The 24,784-nt window shown below is 40.8% G+C and overlaps 1 protein-coding gene across 8 annotated transcripts; it reads left to right on the top strand.

Moving 5' to 3' along the window:
• Nucleotides 1-1,875: 1,875 nt before the first annotated feature.
• Kbtbd2 (kelch repeat and BTB domain containing 2) lies at nucleotides 1,876-24,357 on the top strand. Of its 8 annotated transcripts, none has more exons than XM_087657389.1 (5): nucleotides 1,876-2,158; nucleotides 5,366-5,480; nucleotides 12,636-13,121; nucleotides 20,149-20,314; nucleotides 21,647-24,356. In XM_087657389.1, the coding sequence occupies exons 3-5, from the start codon at nucleotides 12,952-12,954 to the stop codon at nucleotides 23,180-23,182; spliced, it is 1,872 nt and encodes a 623-aa protein (XP_087513515.1). In that variant the 5' UTR covers nucleotides 1,876-2,158; nucleotides 5,366-5,480; nucleotides 12,636-12,951; the 3' UTR covers nucleotides 23,183-24,356.
• Nucleotides 24,358-24,784: the final 427 nt, after the last annotated feature.

Here is a 24,784-nt window from a genome sequence, read left to right as displayed (position 1 = left end):
TGAGTGGTCTTTTCTGGTCTACTTTTGATATTTATTATTAGGTCATATTGAACTGGTACTATAAAGAAGAGATAGGCAGAAATGAGTGAAATGGGAGCTGCCAAGAAGGCAACAGGGCAGGAGTGTGGCAGTGTTCTAGAAGCAAGCTGCAGAGAGCAACAGGATAGGGAACAGAGGCTGCAGAGGCTGTGAAGAGCTAAAGACAAGAACCTTCCAATCCTTAAATGCCAAGGGTCCCTACAACCCAGATAGAGAACTGTAACACAAGGACCAAAGAGTCCCAACATCTAAGGATTGTCTAGATGCTATAACATTAGCATGCATATCTGGTTTGGCTAGTCATTGCTGGAAGCCTAGGATTACTGCTAAGTGCTGAGGAAGCTAGCAATTGAAGCCCAGAGAAATACTTTCATACCTAAAACCCTAAGTCTCTAGATCGGGGTTGAGGATTTAGCTCAGCGGTAGAGCGCTTGCCTAGCGAGCGCAAGGCCCTGGGTTCCGTCCCCAGCTCCGGAAAAAAAAAAAAAAAAAAAAAAAAAGTCTCTAGATCCTCAATCCTAGAACAAAAAACCCTTGGCTTTCATCTCTACTAGTTGCAAGTTTCTGGGTCACCTCAATCCCTAGACCGAGGGCATTCAAAGATCCCGGACTATCAATTCCAGAAAAGCCTCTCCTGTCATACTTGTGTTTTTTTTTACACATCTAGCGCAAAGAGACCCCAGCAGCGGACTGCTAACAGAATTGTTGGATCACATGGTAACTCTGTAAAGGAAAAAACAAAAAACAAAACACTATTACGAAATCATTGGGGAGGCCCTTGGTCCTATGCAGGTTTGATGCTATCCTTGAATTTACAGAAATCTGCCTACCTGACTCTGCCATGCTGAAATTAAAGGACTGTGCCACTATGTCCAGATTAAACTTTGTATAATTTATCGTTATAGGGGTGACTTATGACTCCCATATACACACAGTCAAGATGCGACAAAGCAGCCGCATAATTACAAGTTCCTTGGGCTCAGTGCTAGGTGTTCATAATGACCTTGGTCAACTAGATTTTCTTTGCATTATTATTACAGGGAAACAAAAATGGAGTGGATAGATACATTGTATATGAGCACAGCTAACTATATTTTATATGAGCACGCTTAACTATATTTTCTTTGTATCATTACAAGAAAGCAAAATGGGATGGATAGATACATTATACACGACCGCAGTCAACTAGATTTTCTTTGTATCCTTAGAAGGAAGCAAAATAGATACATTGTCTGTAATGCATTCTGAGGGCCCGTTAAGCCCCTCTACCAAACTCGTACTTTTAAATGGTCTCATGTCGTTCATACGCTCCTCTTAAACTTTGAACTCAATCTGGAATTCCTGAGATATCCTTTCTCCAGCCTCCTGCCAGCTGGGATTAGAGGCGTCTGCCACTTTACCTGCTTTTTGTCTTGTAGCCACCCCTATTCTCGAGACTGGACATGGAAGTTAGGAAGTAGACAATTCTGAACGTTTTTTGGTTTTGTTGTAACACGTATCTTCAAGCAAATCTATAATTTTTTTGCTTGCTAACAAGACACGGCAAGTTATAAATAACAGGCATAGACCACAAGCACTTGCTGCTTCAAGGCTCTGCTTTGAAATCTGGGGAATGGAGGGGACAACTGCAGCTACAAGCGCCGCTGAATAGAACTTTCCGAACTGCTTTTTCCAGGCCACGCCTGAGGCTGGGTGGCCCCACGACCCCGCTCCACGCACGCGCCCTAGCTGCCGGGCGGTAGCCCGGGAAGCCCCAACACAGACGCCGGCGTCACCTCGCACCGCCTCCGCCCTTCCTGCTTTCCGTTTCCTTCCCGCGCCTGCGCGGCTCCGATTGTTTTGGCTTTCCGGTGGGGCAAAGGAAAAGGGCGCGGTGAGCCAGATGAAGGCGGGGTCCAGGCGCGGACACCTGGGAACCGGCAGAGCCGCTGCTGGAGCGGGCCAGGGCGCGGGCGCGGGCCGCAGGCCGTGACGGCCCAGCCCAGGAGGCGCGAGGAAGCGGAAGCGGGGGCGGAAGCGAGCGGCCCGGATCCCCGCAGCGACACGCCCCCGCTGTGCGTGCGGCCGCGTGAGTGCAGCCCGGCGGAGCGGCGCGGTGAGCTGGGCGGCCGGGGCCGAGGTGAGCCCGGTCGGACGCGAGGTGGGCGGCCTTTGTGGGCCGGGGCGGCGGCGGCTTTCAAACTCCGGCGCTTCCGCCGAGCGCGCGGTGTTTCCGGCGGGGCCTTGCGCGGGCCGCGGGGCTCGGGGCGGCGTCCTTCCGAGGCAGAGCTGTTTTGCCCCGCTCGTGTCGCGGCAGCTGAAGACCGGCGACCGCGTCCTTGCCTTTTTTTTTTTCTTTCTTTCTTTTTCTTGGCACATCGGCAGTAACTAAGAGTTAGCCAGGTTAGCCGGGGTTCTGTTGTCCTCGGCCTGCGTGTGCTCTACTGTGGGAAGGGGAAGCTGCCCTTTGAAACCTGTTTGTTTTAGAGGGAAATCGTGGGTTTGAACTGGACTCATCTTCTCCTGCTAAATCAGAAGACCGTTGAATAGACTGTTCGCTGCCGTAGTGCAGTTGTTTTGAGTTAACGTGTGCTCTCCCCCACTTCCCGCCCCATCAAACTCCTGGCCTACTAGTTTTAAGATTTCTTTTTATAGCTACTTAAAGGAAAGGAAATACGTATTCTCCGGGCTGCAGCTCTCTAGAATTTCCTTGGTGGCCCCTCGTAAGTTAAGCAAGAAACTAAGATAGTAAACTTGATAGACTTTGCTTTGTGAACAGCTATATCAGCTTTGTAAAGACTGGGGAAAAGACAGTGCTGGTCACGTGTTGTTTATACATGAATCTGTAAGTCTGGCTCAATGAGCAGACACTAAAGAACAGTCCTATCAGGAGAATGCTCTGACTGGAATTATATTTTCTTCCTGTGAGTTAATACATTTTACTTATCTTCTTTTCTTTTGCGTTGTGAATTGTTCCCCAAATTTGAGTAATATAGACCATGTCGGCCTTTGGGTAAAGCTCTTATTTGTAACCTAAGGTCTATTTGAAAAGTCAAGTCAGTTGTTTTTCCCAGTCTCTGTGATGTGAAGTGTTGTTGCTCTTTTTGTCTGTCTGATAACGTTATGCCTTTCTGCTTTGCTCTTTTGTTAGTTAAGCGCTTTTTCAGGTTCTTTTAGATCAGGGCCAGAAATCTTAGAGGGTATAATTCTTGGCAACTATGGCTTTTCCGTTGAGCATACTTTGTATGTAGTCCGTGTGTTTCCACGCTGTTATTTCCTCTATTCAGATAAGTACTGTAATTATTCTCCCTTTTATTTCCATAAGCGCAGTACTGTAAAATGTTAACTTTTCACTTAAGGAGATGACAGAAATAAAAGGAGTCATGGTAATTAATTAGTGAGGCCACTGTAGAGTTTTCTTTTTAGCTAGCAGAAATAATGAGAATTTCTTAGTTTCTATGCTTTGAATATTGAATGTGTTTTAGATGTTTGTTAAATTCCTAGAAACCTGAGGTGTGTCTTGAGGTATACTGTATTAATAGTGTAACCCAGGCTTGCCTTAAAATCCTGCATCAACCTGGAGTTGCAGACTAGTACTAGCATACCATGCCCTATTGAATACAGTCTTGAAAGCCAAAAGATACCTGGTTTTCCACAGATTTGCATGCGATTTAGTAAACTGTTGACCACGCCCCACCCACCCCTTCTCAGCCATATTCCTAAGACAGTTGGGGCTGAGAAAATGATGAGTTTTGCTGTCCTGAAACGCGTCTTGTTATCCACCAGTCTTGCCCTGTTTTTCAGAGTTTGAATAAAGCAGATACATATGGAACTTGAGTAGTTAAGAGCGTTAGTCAGGTTGGTCTCAAGCACTTAGGTGTAGGAAGGAAGGTGTTCTTGATGTTTTGGGACGATTGGAGTCCCTAGATCCTTTTATGGGAAGGAGAGGTGGTCATGGGATAGTGAAGACAATGAAGTGTAACAGGACCATCTTTCTTTACTCCACTCATATAAATGACAGTGGTGACTCGTAGTGCCTTTCATTGCAAGCAGGGGCTTCCAAGAACTTTACCTTTATGGTTCACTTATTTTTGTTACACTGGGGATGCTAAGCAAACACCCTACTTTTATTACTGAGCAATAGCCCCAGCCCTTGTTTGTTTTTTAAGTGACAGGATCTTGCTGGGTAACCTAAGGTTGGCCTGAGCTACCAGGATGCATTTCCTCCCCTGCCCGCTTTGGAGAAAGGGCACACTCAGCATCAAGTTTTGAGTTCTATATTTCTGTAAGGAAACACATTTTAGTATTAATTAATTAGTAGTAATTAATGTTAAGGGGCTCTACCCCTTATACTCTATATAAGAATGTGAGTATCCAAGATGATACTTGCATAACTTGGGGTATCAGGAATGGCAAGTTGATTTAAACAATGTTGTTACAAAGTTACAAAAACAGTTCTTGGTTCTCTTGTCAGTAATTGTTTTCTGTTGTACTTGGAGGAACTGACCCAAGAAAACAGTGTTAATGGAAAATTTTGGGTCAGTTTTGTATCAGCCAGGCCCCGCCCCTTCTTGAGACTGAGTAAAATGGAGAGGTAAAGGAGTGATAATTCAAAATGGCATCCTGAGCTCAATGATTCTGTCATAGGCCCTGGGTAACTTACTGACCATACTGTAGTGTAAGAGCTTGTCCTTATGCTTCAGTTTACATAAGTACGCATCAATAACCTGTCTGAGCTGGGAATAAAGGAACATGTAGGAACAGACCTGAGCTCCAAGGTTTATTAGAGGAGGGAAAATTACTGATGTCAGATTTGCCATATTTTAAAAGCAAACAAACAAAAACCCCAGCCATTCTCAAAACCCTTTTACTTTTTCTTGTCACAGCTCCCAAAATTCATTTGTGTAAGATTTGTCATTTAAAGATCACATAGTGAGCCAGGTGTAATGGTGCACATCTTTAATCTCAACACTTGGGATGCAGTGGTGGGCAGATCTCTTAGTTGAAGGCCAGCATGGTCTTCATGGTGAGTTCTAAGACAGCCAGAGAGAGACCCTGTCTCAACAAAATAAAAAGATCAAGTTTCTTTTCTAAACATTCTCAACTTTTTTTTTAAGTACTTGAAAGGAAGCTGCTACTGACACCCCTTTAGTCCTCCCAAGGATGTGACCTCTCTTAAAGAGACACTTGTTTAATGACTATGCTATTATGGCTCTCTGTCTTTAATTTTTCTGCGCTGACATCAGCCATCCAGGGTTAATCTTGTTGGGCTGATAAATTCATACTTTGTACCATCTAAAAACTCTGTACATTTAAAAAACTAACTTCATTAAAGTTTCATTTACAGCTTAGCGTGGTAGTTCATGTGTGGGTTATTGGCATTGGAGAAGCTAAGTCAGGAAGACGAGAGTTCAAGACAAACCTGATTATATAGGGGGCTCCAGAACAGCCTGACCTACAAGGTGAGACCCTGTCTGAAAAAGACAAAAATAGGGAGCTACGTTGGGATACTGTGGCCTTGTAACTGAAATCTCTAAGCCTGTTAAGAATGTGGAGATTGGGCCTTTGGGAAGGGATACAAAGTTTCACCAGTGATTGGGACTAATAAAAATTGTACAATGTGTACAGTGCTCTGTTTAAGGCATTGTTCAAGGATGACCCTGAAAAAGCTGTGGAAGAGTTCTGTTTTTATATGAGCAAACTAAGGTGCACAACTAGTGAGCTGCAGAAGTGGGCTTTCCCCCAGAGTCATTTCCACTTCTGTGCTTTTGTACATGCACATGCACATGCACATGCACACACACCACAGTACTACTTGTCATCTAGAATCCCTTGGATCCTTTTCAATAAGTCTTCAGCCTTCTGTAGTGACACTTGCAGTACTGAAAGATGGCAGCAAGAGATTGTACTTACTACAATTGAATACCTGTAACTTGATTCCTAGAGGAAGACCTTCGTGTGTGTGTGTGTGTGTGTGTGTGTGTGTGTGTGTACGTACTATGTATGTACGTACGTACGTACGTACATGCGTGTGTACACGTGTGTTTTCCAGTGTGTTTCCTGTGCTGGGATTGAAGACAGGACTTAACACAGCTTCTTGCAGGCTAGGCCAGTGCCCTGTCTATCACTCAGCTGCACTTGCAGCCTTTGTTTTACTTTTGACTGGCAAGTAATTGTATATTTTGTGGAATACAATGTAATTCTTTAGAGATTTGTTTTTTAATTAGGTATGCATCTCTGAATGTGGGTAGACCCAAGTATGTAGGTGCTCTAAGAGGTCAGAAATGTCAGATACCAGGCTATTATGAGATTGATGGAGATGCTGGAACTGCATCTACGTCCTTGCAAAAGCCATCCCTCAACCTCAGCCATTTCTTCTAGAACAATTTAACGTTTTGATGTGTACATTGTAGAATGGTGAAGTTATTTCATATGCTCATTGTCTCACCTTGAGAGAGGGGGCAAGAGAGACAGAGAAAGACAGAAATATTTAAAATCTACCCTTAGCAGTTTTTTGTTTTTTTACTGTTTGAGATAGGGTCTCACTGTATAGCCCAGTGTCTTGCTTCCTCCTGCTGTGATAAAATGCCCTGACCAAAGCGACATGAGGAAGAAAGGCTTTATTTTGGCTTGAAGTTCCAGGTTCTAGTCCGTCTTGGCTGGGAAGCCACAGGAGCAGGATTTTAAGGGAGCTAGTTACATTGCATCCACATTCAAGAGAGAGATAATTGCTAGTCTCAGATTTCCCTGTTATATCCACTTAGGACCCTCTGCCCAGAAACTGGTCTCTAACAAAGATGGGTCTTACTTAATGGGTCACATGAACTAATGTAATCAAGATAGTCTCACTTAGCAGACATGTCAAGAGGCCCGTCTCCCAGACGATTAGCAGTTTTTATATAATAACTTATTCTTTATATAATAACGTATTTATTTCTATGAAAGGCCTCACAGTGTAAGAGATTCTGATAAACTTATTTTTCCTGTCTAAAATTTTGTAATGTAGCATCTACAAGCCCTGTTCACATTCTTTTTGTCCATCACTGATCCTTTAAAGATGGGGTAGCTGAAGCTGGCATGTAAGTATCTTGTGTAGCCCAAGTGGCCTCAAACTTGTGATAGTCCTCTTGCCTTAGCCTCCCATGTTCAGGGATGTATGGTAGCTGTCACCATGCCTGTCCTTTCCTGCCTTTGACACCTCATTTTTCATCCACAACTCAGTTAATTTTTGATAGGTCTCATTTTCACATACAGTTGTGTTTATTCTGAACTTTATTCCCTCTTACACACTTGGAAAATGGGTACTTACACATGCTAGACAAACTCCGCCACTGACCTGTCTTCCAACACTTAATACTCTTAAGACAAAGTGAAATGGACAATTCTCACAACAGACACAAACCCTCCAGTGTAACCAGCAACTATGTTGTGCATGTACAGTGAATAGCATGCCAGTCTCTTGCCCTGGCTTCATCTCGTCCTTGTATTTGGTAAATGTTTTTTGTTTTGTTGTTTTTCCTTATTTGTTTGTTTTTATCTTCCTGCTTCAGCCTTAAGAGCTGGGATTATGGGAATGTGTATTAATATTGTAGAAACATGTCTTTTACACATCTTGTGTTTTTCAAGTGTTTGTGTAGGCTGGTGTAGTTAATAAAACAGAAAGAAGCAATTTTGAGTAGTTTTGGATCAGGTCATTATATATAAGCAGTGGTTGTGTTCTTTTTCTTTTTTGTTTTGCTTTCTAGTCAGGGTCTCACTATGTATCCCTGGCTGGCCTGGAATTCATTATATAGACCAAGTGGTCTCAAACTCATAGAGATCCTCCTACCTTTGCCTCTGCTGTGCTTAGGTGTGCACTACTACAGATGGCCTTTGTATTTCTGATTTTGAGAAAAAAAATCTAGTCCTATATATCCCAGGCTGGCCTTAAACTTAGAATCTTCCAGCCTCAGCCTCCCAAATGCTGCCTTTCACGTGAGCATCACCAGTCTTGTCCCTTGATCATGGACTTTTGAGGTCACAGACGCAGGCATTCTTAATGCCTCAGATGTTGGCTGGGATAACAGGTACTTAATGTGTGCCTAGCCAAGAATTTTTGAATCTGTAACAGCGTTTCTCACCATGTGTATATATCTGGGGAGGGATAAGACATCCCTTCACTTTTGGGCTTGATTCTTTTTTTTTTTTTTTTTTGAGCCTTAATGAAGGGTCCACATATAAGTACAAAAGTGTTTTCAAAGTCCACTGAACCAGAGTAGCAGTGTTTGAATAGTAAGAGGTGTTAGATGAAACTTGGTGTGTTGGCTCCTGTCAGAAGTTTACTATGAATTTGAGACCATTCTGGACTCGGACAACCTGGACTATAGATAGATACCCTGTCTCAAAAACCAACTACCAATTTAAAAAAAAAAAAAATCTCGAAGTGTAGTATATACAGTATGTCCAGGTAAAGTTAATTAACAATCATACTTAGTTCAGTTATCAGTAATTTAAGTCTGTGCTACTCCTTGTCTTTATGATCCAAAGAGAAAATAATTCTAACAAAAACTATAGGTATATATTTTAGTCAGTAGCTGTTCATCCTGAAAAATTGTAAAGACATGCATAGCTCCCAGGAAGCTGAGGCAGAGGTACCCTTGGGCTAACCTGGGCTACATAATGAGATCCAGCCCCCCTCATCCTAACCCCTGCTCCACGGAGGCAAGAATGCTTGCCTAGTATTCAGGAAGCCCTGGATCTACGTATACTGTATATGGCATATCCCTGCAACCTCAGCGCCCTGGAGGTAGAGGCAGGAAGATCAGAAGTCCAGCCTGAGAATATGAAATGATATACTGTGTCTCATCAAAAGTAGATTTAAAAAAAAAAGTCCGTTCATTTGCATGCTGCTATTGATGGTGATATGAAGGCCAGAGCCAAAATATATTGTCTTTGAGTTGAAATAATACATGTTTTGAAAATATGCCTGAAAATTAGGTAAATGAAATTTGTATGTTGACAAAACCCAGAATATTTAAGTAGATACTAAATAAAATTTCCCTTTTCGTTGGGAGTAGCTTTCAGTGGTAGACAAGTGCTTGCTGAGTGCCCATTTTACTTGTTCTGCAGTGTGTCTTAAGAAAAAGAGTAAAGTGCTCTGTGCCTCTGCCAATAGTTTGTAGTTTGAGTGGGGCATAGTAGTATGAGCTTGTAGTACCAGTACTGGGGAGGTTCAAGCAAGAGAGTTTCAACTTAATGGCCAGCCTTGGCTATGTATAGCGATCTCTCAAGAAATCAACCAACTGAAAACAAAACAAAACAACCCAATAACCCATAAAACAGTGCCCACATTTGGAGCTTAAGCTGACCCTGTCTTGGAATAAAACAACCTTGGGCTGGAAGTGTACTTTGGTAGAAGAAGGCCTTTGATTTGTCCCCATTGCCCCTTGAGCTCAAAATTAAAAGGAAAGCTGTATTTCGGGGAAAATGTTCTGATACCAGCTTCTTACAGTTACCCATTTTATTCTTTTGTCTGTCTTTGGTGTCTCTCACTGGTTTTAAAGAGACCTTTAAAAAAAGTCATTTGTAGTTTTCACTGTGATTTTTAGTTAACAATAAATGGATGTGGTATTTAAGAGCACCGGTGGTTGGTAACTCAGCACCTCACGTGTAAGTACTCATATCAATTAACAGTAGTTGAATTCATTTTAAGTAATATTAGCTTATCTTCTAAAAACTAAACAGTTTCTTCAATACTATGCAAAAAAGGATGTCAACTTCTATTGATAAGATGTATGTGATTTATTGTTATTGCTATGCTGGGAATTGAGCCTGGGGACTTGAATACGCCAAGTGTGTGCTCTATGATTGTTCTATATCACCAGCCCTTTAATTTTAAATATAATATAGAATAATATGCAAAACAGCTGTTGAAAGGAAAAAAGTAAAATGTGGTGTTATATACAGTAAATAATGGGAATAGTGTTTGAGATTTGCTGCTGTGATTGGAGAGAACAGCTTAAAGGAGGAGAGGTTTGGCTATCATGGCAGATGAGAAGCAGAACAGTGACAGGAAGGGGCTAGGGAAATACCCCCAGGAATACCCCCTTCCCCGAGACCTGGTCCTCCCATCAGTACCCAATCTTACAATTTAACTGTCTCCCAGTAGTCTTCATAATTTGAATCAGTGGATTAAACCATCCTCTCATTGAGAGATGACCTTGCCTCAGGAACCACCCACACAGACATCTCTCTTCCGTTAGACACTGGATTTTAATGGTTCTCACTCCAATCAAGGCAAAAGTCAAAATGGGCTTAGAGTATTAAGGATGTCTTTCCGACTTTTTTTTTTTTAAGAGCAAGGAATTTTGTTACAGAAAAACTTGATGTTGGGCATCTCATTTGCTAATCGCCCTGAACTTTGTATATGCACAGCTCAGGTGTGGAAGTCACAGGACAACTATTCCATGTTGTTGCCTTTGGTAAAGATGATGTGTTCAGTTATGGAATACTTCCTAGATTTCTTGAGATTACCTCTATAGAAATATGTAACTTCAGATTTTAGAACATATCTCAGTCTAAGAATTATGAATAAAGGGCTGTAGGTGTATGTTAAGAATGAAATTTTTCCAAAACTTGACGAGCGTGGAACATTGCATTATAGCTGGTAGCAGCCAGTGATGTTAGGTATTAACTTGAGAGACTGCAGGGTAAAACTTAGACTTATGATGTGCCTTTCAGATCTAGAAGGACAACAGACCTCCAGGGGTCCAGTCTTGCTTTGCCTTTACACCTGTTTCAGTTACTTCCATAGTTAATTTGCTGGAAACATGACAGTCTGTATGGGGTTAGCAATTCTGGCAATTGTTTGGTTCCAGCCCAAAGATACATTGTGATCTCTTTGGTGCCCTGAATAATTGATACTTTGTAGGAGAAAGCAGTGGTTCTAATACATTAAAATTACTTCCCTTTCTGATTTTGGAGCTCAGGATTAATTATCTAATTTAAAATTGAGATAATTTGGGGGGTTAATTTATGGGTAGCCACCTATTTGGATTTCCCTTTTCATTTTCTGCTTATAGTTCCTTTGACATCACATGTTATAAATCCTGAGTTCCAAATATTTTTTAAATTAAGCCATGATTCATTTTAATTTGTTTGTTTTAAATTTTTTATTATTTCTTGTTTTACATGAATTGGATTTTTCCTGCATGTATGTTGAACCATGTATATGCAGTGCTGAAAGGGCCAGAAAAGGGCTCCAATTCCTTGGAACTGGAGTTACAGAAAGTTGTAAACTGCCATGTGGGTGCTAAGAACTGATGCTGGTGCTGGAAGAGCAGCCAGTGCTCTTAACCACTGAACCACCACCCTAGCTCCAATATTTTTTAATGAATGTTATGTAGTAGAATTTAGCTGTGTTGTCCCCATTGAGTGGTGTTACATTTCTTGTTATAGCAAAATAAATGATAAATAGCTTAAGGAAGGGCTTGTTTTGGCTTACAATTTGAGAGTATAGTCCATTGGGGGCAAGGGATGACACAGCTGTCACATCATCCCACAGTCAGGAAGCAGCAAATACTGAATGCTACTTCCCACTGACCTTTCTCCTTTCTATTCAGCCTGGGTCTTTTCACATTAATCTAACCTAGAAACTCCTTCACAAACATGCCTAGAGATTTGTTTTCACAGTGATCCTAAATCTTATGAGGTGACAGTCAAGATTAGCCAGCCAGCTATTCAACAAATTTTTTGTTGAAATAAGCTCGTCTTCTTGCTTTCAAGTCCTATTTGATCATGTCTAATTTCTTAGGGGTACTTTTGGGTTTATTGGTGATTTAAAATGCATTTCAATGAGAGAGAATGGGCAGGGGGAGACACTTGTTCTTTCAAATATTCTGACAACTTAAGTTCAACTCATTAATTTGGAAAACAATTTGTATGGTAAGGGTGTTTCTATGTAACTTGTTATTGTCACTCAAACATTTCTAAGAGAACACACTACAAAGAGATAAATTATACATACTTGTCTTGTGTAGAATTTAGAGAAGAGATGTGACTCAGTGGAGTGCTTGCCTGGTATCTTGCAAGGTTCTGAACTCTTATCTCCATCTCCTCAACAAAGTACATGTTTGATACCTATACATACAGATGTCTGCACAGTGGAATGTCTTCAAATTTAGAACTAGCACAGTTTGAATCCAGTTGCTGTGTAGTCTTTATGAACGTATGGATATGTTCAAAGAGCCATTGCCAAAGAGGGCTTCTGTTTGAGTTTTGGTTTCCCCTTAAATTGCACTCAGGTATTGCTGTTAAATATCTAAAAGATCTGACTTTTGCAATGTAAATTTTTTAGAGAACCTTAGAATTGCCTGGTTATTCATTTGCTTATTTTCTAGGATGTTTGTATCTTGTTTGGAAGGCAAAAAAGTTTAGAGTACAACTGTTAATTTTCTGCTGCCTAGTTATTTTAAGTGTTTATGACTCAAAACAATTCATTTCTCTTGTTTCATTTTTGTACTAATATCTGAAAATGATTAGAAGTTCACAAATATAATGCATATCAAAGGTTGTTGATTTTAAATATTGTGTTCTAAAAGCTTGATCTACATATTCTAACTGACCTTTTTTCTTTTCAGTTCTGCAGAAAACCTACTGAACATAAAATGTTGCAACAAAATCTACCTCCTGTACTTTTCCCCTTTATTCATGAGCTTCACAGTTGCAAATTTGAGCAGGATGTTTGGAAAATCTGTTGAAGAACTGTAGCGCAGGATGACCTAGCAAAGATTGTGAGCCTGTAACAAGATACTCATAGTGGCTGTGTCAGCTCTGTTCTGAATGCTGCAGATAACAGCAAGTGAACTCCCTCCTCTACTTCTCAAGTATTCATTTGACCTTCCATCAAGAAGGACTTTTCTAATCTGTTCTTGAAGATATTAATGGAATACAATCATGTCCACTCAAGAGGAAAGGCAGATCAATACGGAGTATGCTGTGTCCTTGTTGGAACAGTTGAAACTGTTTTATGAACAGCAGTTATTTACTGACATAGTGTTAATTGTTGAGGGCACCGAATTCCCTTGTCATAAGATGGTTCTTGCAACATGTAGCTCCTATTTCAGGTAAGTAGTTTGTCTTGTTTAGTTTGTAAGAAAAGTGTCATTTAAATTTCTTTATTATTCTGTGTGTGTGTGTGTGTGTGTGTGTGTGTGTGTGTGTGTGTGTGTGTGTGTGTGTGTGTGTTTACATACTCAGCTATGCCAGAACAAGCAGCGGAACCCACTGAGCATCTTACTGGAGATGCTGCAATGATGCTTCAGCAATACAGATTCTTTAAATGTTAAAGCTTTTGGTTTTTGGTTTTTGTTGTTGTTTCTGTTTGTTTGTTAGACAGAATCTTCTGTTTAGCCATCCTTGAATTCATTATGGGGACCAGGCTGGCCTTGACCTCCCAGAGATCTATCTGCCTTCCTCTGCCTTCCACGTGCTAGGATTAAAAGCATATACCACTATTCCCAGCATATGTTCAAGTTTTTAAAACTCCCATCTCCATGTTTTACTTAAATTTTTATTTCAGAAGATGCAATATTTGTCAGAGAATTTCCTAATGTCATTAAAGGACAGATGACATTTTCACTAATGTATTAAATATACAAAAATTGTTGAAATTGACCAAAGTTTTACTGCAAGGTGGCATAAAAATTCAAAATACTATTTTTCTTGGAAAGAAAAAAAGAATAGATAATTTACTCTTTTAGAAACTCATAATCATAATAAACTGAAGAATTATACAATAGACTGATATTTTTAGGGGATAATTGTTGCTGCTTAGATACTAGCTTAACAACAACAGCAAAACTAGGTGCCACCTTAATAGTAACTTGATTACTATTATGCTTGTGGTACCTCCTCAGTCTTACCAGACTCCAGCAGTGTAGGGACGCCTTGTGTCCCAGAACTTAGAAGTTTATTTAGTTACGCTCATTAGAAATAATAGAACGTTTTTTCTTCTTTAGAGAAGAAAGGTTTATTTTAGTTCACAGTTCCAAGTTACAGTCCATCTCAGACAAATAATAAAACTTTAAACTTTCAAGATGATTGTCATCTTAAAGGCTCTTGAGAATAAAAGCCAAGGTAAAGAAAGAGACAGGATGAATAAGGGAACATAAATGTATACTAAGTGTGTTCCTGTTACAAGCATTTGCTTCTGTTGCCTGTTTGTGGCACCTGAAAGCAAGACAGACTAAATGCCTTTGAAAGTCGATTTACCAAAAAGTGTGGAGATGGTACAATCCTCAGAGCCCACTGTGCCAGTTCCCCGTTCAGTGCCGATTACTTTGATTTTGGTTTGTGTTGTGGGCGTTCATGCAGTTTCAGACACAGATTTTCCTGTCTGTTACAGAGCCTATGTGCAATAATCAAGCATGTTTTACAAGTGGAGGTTACTGGGTTTCAACACCAGTTGTGCTTTGGTGGCTCTCAGGTGCAGACTTAGATGCTATATATTAAAGAACTTTTCACATGACTGTGGGGTCATTTTTGTTTTCAGACCCATTGTCTTAGCAAGTGGTAGAAATTCAGTTTTAGGTTCAGTGAATGGATCCCTGAGTTCATAAGCTCTCTCTTCTTAATGACTTAATTGTAAATCTTAAGCCATTTTTAAAAAGAGCTTTATGCTTTTGTTAGAGATTGGCAGCTGCATAGTCATGGAGTTGGGTTTTTTTTGCCCAGGTCAGTCTTTATTTTGTGAACTTGTACAATTCTCCTGCCTCAGCATTGTTAATAGAATAGATAGAGTTAGTTATTTTAGCAATTATCTTGTATAATATTAAACTACGCAAGAGAAATTCTATTACTGTTTTCTGTGTTGCCACTTCATTTTTTTCTTAAGTTTGTAGCTGTCCAAATAACATATTTTATGTTATGTAAAGTTTTAATCACATTCAGAGAGGAGGGGAGGGAGGGAGGGAAACAAGCAGTTCATGTGTGGAAGCCAGAGTACCAGTTGGAGGAGTTTGTTCTGTCCTTTCTCTCTGTGGGTCCCAGGGATCAAACTGAGGTCATTAGGCTTGGCAAGCAAGTATCTTTTTTGCCAAGTCATCTTGCTGGTTTGAAGACAGTGCACTTTAATCTCTCATTAATACTGTTTAATATTGCAATTTAAAGGCAACAGTATTTTCAAGGCTCCCATTATTTATTATTAGCCAGTTCCTTTTATTTATTGGTTTATTTTGTGTCTACCAGAAGTTGCCTACTCGTTAAGTCTGCACCACATGTGTGCTTGGTGTCCATAGAGGCCAGAAGAGGCTTTTAGATCCCTTGGAACTGGAGTTGTAGATGTTTATGAGCTACCATGGGGAATTGAACCTAGGTCCTGGCAGAGCCTGTGCTGATGAGCCATCACTCAAGCCACCTTTTCAAAGTTGTGATTTTATGTGTATGTTGGACTGCATGCAGTGCTCATGGAGGCCAGAATAGGGTGTTGGATCTCCCAGAACTTGAGTTATACACATGGTTGTAAGCCATCATATGGGTGCTTGGAACAGAACCCAGTCCTCTGGAAGAGTAGCCAGTACTCTTACCCACTGAGCCATCTCCCCACCCTGTAGTTTGTTCTTTAGCTTCTGTGATGTTTTGGGAAAAGCAACTGCTTATATTTATTGAGAACATACAATAGTTTGGTACATGCGTATAATTAAAGCTTTGTATCATTAAGATCATGTGATTGGACTGGTTTTATAGCCACAGAAGAAAGCATACTAATTACCTTTTCTTATGTTTCTTTTGTTCTAAGTAGATTATGGTATATGGCTTAATAATACATCTGTCTCAAATATTTTTAGTTGGATTCTGCCTTTAGAATTCAGGATTGTTACATACACAATTAATTCTGCTTTTTATTTTTTATATGTGTTTATGGTGTGTTGCAGAGTGCACACCACTTTGTGTGTATAGGTCAGGGACAAACCTCAGGTGTCAGACTTAGCCTCCCATTTTGTTTGAGATCGTCTCCTTGTTTGCCATCACATAAACCAGACTCCAGACTTGCTGGGCATTCCCTCTCTCGTTGTAGAAAACTGGGATTACAGATGCTAGTGGATCCTGAGAATTTGAACGGAAATCCTCAATACATATGCAACAAGCATTTTACCTGCTGAGTCATCTATCTCCCCAGTATCTAAATTCTGTCTTTAAACTAGTTGTGATTTTTTTTCTTTTGTAGTTTGTTACCCAAATAGTAATTGTATTTTGGTAAAATTTACTGATCATTTTGTACTCAAAGTAACTGAGTTACTACTTGAGAATTACTCAGCAATTTTATGATACTTGTTACATCATTATGTGATTCATTATTTGGTTTTTAAAAGATTTATTTACTTTATATATCTAAGTACACTGTCGCTGTCTTCAGACACACCAGAAGAGGGCACCGGATCCCATTACAGATGGTTGTGAGCCACCATGTGGTTGCTGGGAATTGAACTCAGGACCTCTGGAAAAGCAGCTAGTGCACTTTTCCAGAGCCCATCTCTCCAGCCCATTTTTGTTTGTTTGTGTTTTTAAGCCAGTTTAGAACTTTGACAAAGGGTGAGCAATGTGTCTCAGTAGGTAAGTGTGTTTGCCACTGAGCCTAAACCTAGGTAGATTTTCCAGAACCCACATGGTGGAAGGAAAAAACTGGCTCCCACAAGTTGTCTTTTGACCTCCACGTACTCACCATGGCACACATAGGCACAAATGCAATAAACCAATCAATCGGTCAATAAATGTACATTTTAAAAATGTCTGTGGTCACATTGGTTAGGCTCCTGCTACATTTAGTGTTCAGGAAGCAGTCACTTACTGAAGTCGAGTGTTCTTGTGACAGTATTAGGTAACCATTCTCACTGTAATCCTTGCCTTGTGGGTGAAGGAAAACCACGTGTCTGGTGCTTCAGGGATTTTTGCAGTTCTTTTTTCAGTTTGAGGGTTTGAGTGAGTGTGATTCATACTCATATTCTCTTTCTCCAGACAGATGAAGCTGGTAGCGATAAATGTTCTGGGCGTCTTTTCTAAGAACCCTATCCTGACTCAGTCATAATAATTTGTGTTTATCTTTTAGCCTCAGGTGGGACCTAAGAGCCACGCTGATATCGGTTCCTGTGTTCCCTCATTGCTTGCCTTGATTTTAACATTTGTCCATATTGCTCATTTTGTATTGTATTAGGAACCACCAGTAACTTCAGTTCCTCCTGCAGTGTGTGTGTTGAGGTGGGGTACTATTTCAGCTATATAGGCTACAATCCATCATGAAAAGCCAAGGCAAAGGACCTGAGACAAGCTGAAACAGCCCAAGGGCACGGCTTCGCCGCTCTCCGCAGTGTAGCCACAGCTGTTGCTGGTTCTTAGGACTGATGCCAGCCAGCTTCGAACCCACAGTGATCCTCTTGCTTTAACTGCCAGGTGCTGGGTTTGCGGTGCAAGCTGCTGAGCCCAGCAGCAGGTGTATTTATATTATTGATGGTGCGGGTGCTGCTGGTGTGTGTGTGTTGTGTAGTCACTGGAGAGTAAGCCTGGGGTATCATATGGGCAAGGCAAGAACTTTCCGATTGAGATAAACTGGCCCTTTTAAATTTTTGAAAATTTAAAAAGTTTAGTCTGGCTTTCAGCTTCTTGTTTTCCAGCTTTGGCCACAGCCTTCCAGATAGCTGACTCCACAGTTCGATAGCCATACTTCAGTTATGCCGAGGAGTGTTGCATGCATCTCACTGTTTTGGGGGTTTTGTTATTGTTTGCTTTTCAGGAATCTTTCAAATCCCCCCCTCCCCCCCCAAAAAAAAAAAAAACAACAACAACAAAACCAAAAACTGAGTTCTACTACAATGTTGTCTACCTGGTGGGTTTTTTGTTTGTTTGTTTGTTTGTTTTTTAAACTGGAATTCTTAAGTACGGTTCTCTTGCAATTTCTTTTTTCTGGGTGGGGGAAGGTGGGAGGGATCTTCCTTATCCTGCATTAATGCCTAACCTCCAGTTTCCCTCTACTAATGCGTTCTTTACTGGTGATGATACTCTTTCCTTTAGACTCAACTGGTCTTCACATACGCACAGCCTGACTTGCCTTTTTCCAATGAACTTTTCCTTCTTGGCCCTACAACTTGTTAATGGTTAACATTTTTTCCAGGTATTTTATTGAAAGTAAACAGGTAGCTTTGACTCTTATCTACTTTCCGAGTATCCTGTTCTGTGTTCAGAAAGGAGCTAGACTTTATCAGCCTTTTGTACTCACTGTTGGCATAATCTGTCTCCAGCTAGATGCCTGCTCTAGTTTCATAGCCACTTTTCTAGTTTGCACCCTGTGCCTCTTGAGCTGTTTGTGTATAGTGTATTTGTCTTAGAGTTCGTCATGATTAATGCAAGCTTCAAACATTGTCTCCTTTACTGTTTACAAGATTACTCAGAGGCAGCAGGGAGACTGGAATTGAGCCCAAGGCCTCATGTATGATACACAAAGTACTCTACCACTGAACAGCCTTTCCAGCCCTGTCTGTTTAAAGGCCTGTGACCTTCTACTCATCTTTTTCGTTTTCTACTATACTGCATGAACTTTATTCAGCTTACCCACATGTGTTATCCAAAGTGAATGCCTTCCTCGTCTCTTTGTAGACTGAAAGTTAGTGACTGTTTCGGTACTTACTCTTAATTCACTGATACAGGAGCTTTTTTTTCTCTTGAGAATGCAGTAATACTCTTCCAGATAAATAATAGGTAAGGTGTCAAGATGTCTCAGTACTTGCCATCAAGCCTGAAGTTAGATAGACCCTCCAGTTCCACACCGTGGAGGGACAGAGCTGACTCCCAGAACTGGTAACTGACCTCCACACATGCACTGCGGCCTGCACCCTATCTCACGCACAGTGAAGATGCACAATAAATAAAAGCAACTTTTTTCTAAAGTACAGTTTTTAAAGTTTCGGTCTGAGCCGTGTGTAATGGTGCGTGCCTTTAATTCAGCAGGAAGCAGAGAGAGATCTCTGAATTCCACAGCCTTTTCTACATAGTAAGTTCCAGGACAGCCAGAGGCACACAAGTGAGACAACTGACTCACAAAACTTGGAGTATAGTATATTGCCACAGTGTACTCTTTCTAGTATAATTTCCTGCATACTTTTTGTAATGGAGCTGCATGGTTTTTAGGAAAGTTAGTGATGTATAAGCTTTTTAAAGATGGAATTTATACACCATAACATCCACCCATTTCAAGTGTGCGGTCAGCTCTCAGCAGCTTCCTTTATCACACATTCAGCTGCAAATAAATGCTCTGAGAAGGAAAACCTTCCAGTCGAGCTACTTTTCCTGTATTTACATTGTTTGAGGTATGAGGCTGGGTGACATTGAAATTGCGTGGTTTTGCCTTCCATGTGTGCAGTGTTCTATATTTGATTCCCAGCACCACATGAACCAGGTATGATAGTGCATGTCTATAATCTCAGCACTGGAGGGAGAGGCAGGAGAATCAGAGTTGAAGGCCAGCCTAGATAATCTAGGCGTGTTGATACATAGATAAATAGGTAAGTAAACAGTTTAAAGGTATGTGCTGGGTTTATACATATGTGCCTCCTTTTTAAAAAGGACTTGGCAACTTTGTTTTTGTGTTGAAGTATCCAGGAGCCGTCCTCCTTGGATTCTGATGACAGAGTCATGCTACCATTTGCATTGTCTAATTGTAAGCACCTCTGCTGCCCTGTCTGCGTGTTTATAATCATTTCTCATCCCTCCCACAGCTCTAGCCACCTGCCAGTCAGCTTTCTGTCAGTGAAGATTTGGCAGCTTTTGGGCATTTCATGTAAATGAACTCAATATGTGGTCTTTGTATCTGGTTTCTTCACTGAGCATGTTTTTGAGGCTCATTTATTTATCAATACTTGTTTTATTGCTGAATAGTATTCCATTACGTGACGGTGAGGAATAAAGTCATTTTGATGTCCTCTGTTAAAATGGCTTAGTGGTTATTGTATGGCTTGTCTTGAACCCTGGATTATATATGATTTTCTCGTGGTCTTTGAAGGGGGTTGTCTATAAGTAAATAGAATTATCAACTTATCAATTAAATTAGCATCCTGTGGTACCTAGTTTGTTTTCATTTATAAGTGTGTTTCCCGTGTCCTGCAGGGCCATGTTCATGAGTGGACTAAGTGAAAGCAAGCAGACACACGTGCACCTGAGGAATGTGGATGCTGCTGCCTTGCAGATGATAATAACTTACGCATACACAGGGAACTTGGCGATAAACGACAGCACTGTAGAGCAGCTCTATGAAACCGCTTGTTTCCTACAGGTAAAGCAGGCCTCTCCCTGATGACGAAGTGTAGCTTATCTCGTCAGTAAACAGTATTTCATTGATGATAGTCTTTAGCCTTACAGTCTTATTGCAGAGTTTATATGGGTCAGATTTTGTATATAAAGTGTCGAATTAAAAAAATAGGATTTTTTTCAGTTGGTAGTTTTATGACAGGCATATAATTTTTTCTCTCTCTTTTTAATTGGGTATCTCTTATATACATGTCAAGTGTTATTCCCTTTCCTGGTTCCCTGTCCATAAGCCCTCTATCCCCTTCCCCCTTCCCTTCTATAAGAATGTTCCCCTCCCCCCACACACACACCCCTGACAGTCCCCTACACTGGGGGTCCAACCTTGGCAGGACCAAGGACTTCTCCGTCCATTGTGCTCAGCAAGGCCGTCCTTTGCTACATATGCAGTTGGAGCCATGGGTCAGTCCAGACAGGCATGTAATTTAAAAGTATGTGCCAGAGTAACAGCCATATTGGTGTAGAGATGTTAAATTTGCCCTCCCTCCCCATTTTCCAGGGGTAGCACTATATTAAACACAAGGTCATAATCTGTGTGGGTTTGATTACAGAATTAAATTAAAATTAAAAATTAATAAGCTGGTACACTCCTGTAATCACAGTACTAGGGAGGCTGAGGCGGGAAGATCACAAATTCCAGCGCACCCTAAACTCTAATGGTCGTAGAATTATATTGAGCTGCTAAGCAGTTAAGTAAAATGGATGACTAATGCATTTTAGTATGATTCTAGTCTGTATTTCTCAGATTACCCTTTCAGATTGTAATAGAATGTGGGTATTTTCCCATCTCTTTCCCTGTTTACGAATAATACTTTGTACTTTGGAAACTGGTGTTTGAGCCAGGCATGGTAGCGAGAGGTGAAAGTGAGGAAGGAATCAGAGTTTAAGGCCAGCCTCAGCTACCTGTAACAAGACCCTGTCTACAAAAACAAACAGGAAACAGCAGTAAACAGGCATTTAGAGAATTTAAACAACTCCTTAAATCTGAGATTACCAATGTGTGCCACTTACCCAGCCTGAATAGAACAACAGGTAAATTAGGCTATTGGGCAAGAGGAAGAAATGGAAAATGTATATAGTCTAGGAGTCTAATGTTGTCATTTGTAGGAAATTGTCTCTTACCCCAAATGTATAAAACTTGACATTATGGGACAATCTGCTATGGAAAACCTATATCTTAGATAAAAATAAACTGGAGGATGGGAGTATGGTTCTCAGTGCAGGGTCCTGGGTTCAAATTCTGAGCATGTTTTTATTTTTTAATTTTTTTCTATTAATCATCTTTTCCCCCTTATTTTAGGTAGAAGATGTGCTACAGCGTTGCCGAGAATATTTAATTAAAAAAATTAATGCAGAGAACTGTGTACGGCTGTTGAGTTTTGCTGACCTCTTCAGTTGTGAAGAATTAAAGCAGAGTGCTAAAAGGATGGTGGAGCACAAGTTCACGGCTGTGTACCGCCAGGAAGCCTTCATGCAGCTGTCCCACGACCTCCTCATAGACATCCTCAGCAGTGACAACTTAAATGTAGAAAAGGAAGAAACTGTGCGAGAAGCTGCCATGCTGTGGCTAGAGTACAACACAGAGTCACGATCCCAGTATTTGTCTTCGGTTCTTAGCCAGATCAGAATTGATGCACTCTCTGAAGTCACACAAAGAGCTTGGTTCCAAGGTCTCCCACCCAACGATAAGTCTGTTGTGGTTCAAGGTCTTTATAAATCCATGCCCAAGTTCTTCAAACCCAGACTTGGGATGACTAAGGAGGAGATGATGATTTTCATTGAAGCATCATCAGAAAACCCTTGTAGTCTGTACTCTTCTGTCTGTTACAGCCCCCAGGCAGAAAAAGTTTACAAGTTATGCAGCCCACCAGCTGATTTGCATAAAGTTGGGACTGTCGTAACCCCTGATAATGATATTTACATAGCAGGGGGCCAAGTGCCCCTGAAAAACACAAAAACAAATCACAGTAAAACAAGTAAACTGCAGACAGCCTTTCGAACTGTGAATTGCTTTTACTGGTTTGATGCACAACAAAATACCTGGTTTCCAAAGACACCGATGCTTTTTGTCCGGGTGAAGCCATCTTTGGTTTGCTGTGAAGGCTATATCTATGCAATCGGAGGAGACAGTGTTGGTGGAGAACTAAATCGGAGGACTGTAGAAAGGTATGACACTGAGAAGGATGAGTGGACAATGGTGAGCCCCTTGCCTTGCGCTTGGCAGTGGAGTGCAGCAGTTGTGGTTCACGACTGCATCTATGTGATGACATTAAACCTCATGTACTGTTACTTTCCAAGGTCTGACTCATGGGTAGAAATGGCCATGAGGCAGACCAGCAGGTCTTTTGCTTCGGCCGCAGCTTTTGGTGATAAAATTTTCTATATTGGAGGGTTGCATATTGCTACCAATTCTGGTATAAGACTCCCCTCTGGCACTGTAGATGGGTCTTCAGTAACTGTGGAAATTTATGATGTGAATAAAAATGAGTGGAAAATGGCAGCCAACATCCCTGCTAAAAGGTATTCTGATCCCTGTGTTAGAGCTGTTGTGATCTCAAATTCTCTTTGTGTTTTTATGCGAGAAACCCATTTAAATGAACGAGCTAAATATGTCACCTACCAGTATGATTTGGAACTTGACCGGTGGTCTCTGCGGCAGCATATATCTGAACGTGTATTGTGGGACCTAGGGAGAGATTTTCGATGCACTGTGGGGAAACTTTATCCATCCTGTCTTGAAGAATCTCCATGGAAGCCACCAACTTACCTTTTTTCACCAGATGGAACAGAGGAGTTTGAACTGGATGGAGAAATGGTTGCACTTCCACCTGTATAGGGGAGTCGAGGGAGTGCACATGCTGAACTTGGGATATCCTTTGCTAAACCAGAGGATATAATAGGACAGAGTATGAGTACATAAAAATCTATCTTTGATACATTTTATTTTTATGCCCTACTTAATATTTGCATCAGTATAATATATATCAGTGTGTCATACAGAAAGATATGCTTCTGTAATATGAAATAGGTTATTTGATAACTGAGAAACTTAAGTGTATCATGTGAGCATAAGAGTCTGGATGATGTAACATTGTTAGCCCTGTGTATGTACAGTCCAGAACTTCACTTTTAAAAGTAATCTCCTGTTCCCAGTGTGGAATTTCAGAATTGTGCCGAGATCATTTTAGTGTATGTATTGAATTCCTGTACTTCCAAAGTCCTGGAATATAGGTTTTTTTGTTTTTGTTTTTGTTTTTGTTTTTTTTTAGTATAATTCCGCTGCACTTAACACTAATGTTCATGTTGGTATAGAAATGTCTTTTAAATCCTATACTATGGTTGAGCAAGATCTGCTATACGTCTATGGTATTACACAGGGAAAGCTGTGACTGCAGGATCAGTCTCACTATTCTACTAGGTGCATGTATTCCCTTCCCACTGACTTACACTCGTCTCTCTAGAATACAGGTTGTCCAGTCAGCTGGTCACTTACCAGGTGTGGACTTACATTGCTGGGCTTGCAAATTGCTAGTCCCTCATTGTGCGGGTCTATGTGGAGCTTTAATCAGTAAATGTCTCCACTTCCTATATTACATTAACGTTGGCTCATGCATATAACCACCTGCTGCTGATGTAGTTATCCATCTTAAAAAGATTTAGAGTGGATTAACCAGGTCATTACATCTTAATTTAATAATGAGCATTACTGTAGAGTGATTGTGTATAGGTATCTAATAGGTGTGTTTTTTTTTTTAACCTGATGTGTGTATGTTTGGGGGGCTAGGATTAGAAAGGTGAACTGTGCAGGAATTGTCTGCACTGTGCAGAAGAGCAGATCCGAGTGCTGCTCTGCCATTAATCCCAGGAACCACTAGCAGTAGTGGGGCGCCACCAATGTAACATGAGCACAGGTGCCTCATGACAAACATGGCTGGCATGTTCAACTGCATAATGCTCTGGCACTGTATTTTGAATGACATTAATTTATTAAATAAATTGTATATAATCAATATCTGTTGTTGGTTTCTTTTGTGATGGGAATGTTCTAGCTATGCTTTTATTTGAGGTTTTGCCGAAGCAGATTAGGTACTTGAAGGTGCTTTCTCAAAAATGTTTTTGAGATACACAGACACACACACACACAGACACACACACACACACACACACACACACACATGCACGCATGCTCGCGTGTGAGAGAGATAGCGAGACAGAGAGACAGAGAGGGTGAGAAAGACTGATGTCAGGGTCATTTGCTTGTTACCTTCTAGCTGCTTTGCATCTTTCTTCGGTCCCATCGTCCAACATTTAATTTAGTATTTGGTTTGAAAATACTAAATAGAGAATTGTAGAGATAAATAGTTTGTAGTTTTAAATTGATGCAAATTGTCCCTTTAAGTTGCATGTTTGAACTGAGTAAGATACATACTGTTAGTCA

This window comes from Rattus norvegicus, chromosome 4 (assembly GCF_021556685.1).
Source record: "Rattus norvegicus strain SHRSP/BbbUtx chromosome 4, alternate assembly SHRSP_T2T, whole genome shotgun sequence".
NCBI lineage: Eukaryota > Metazoa > Chordata > Mammalia > Rodentia > Muridae > Rattus > Rattus norvegicus.
The sequence above is the reverse complement of the archived record's forward strand: the minus strand, read 5'-3'. Positions and strand labels throughout refer to the sequence as shown.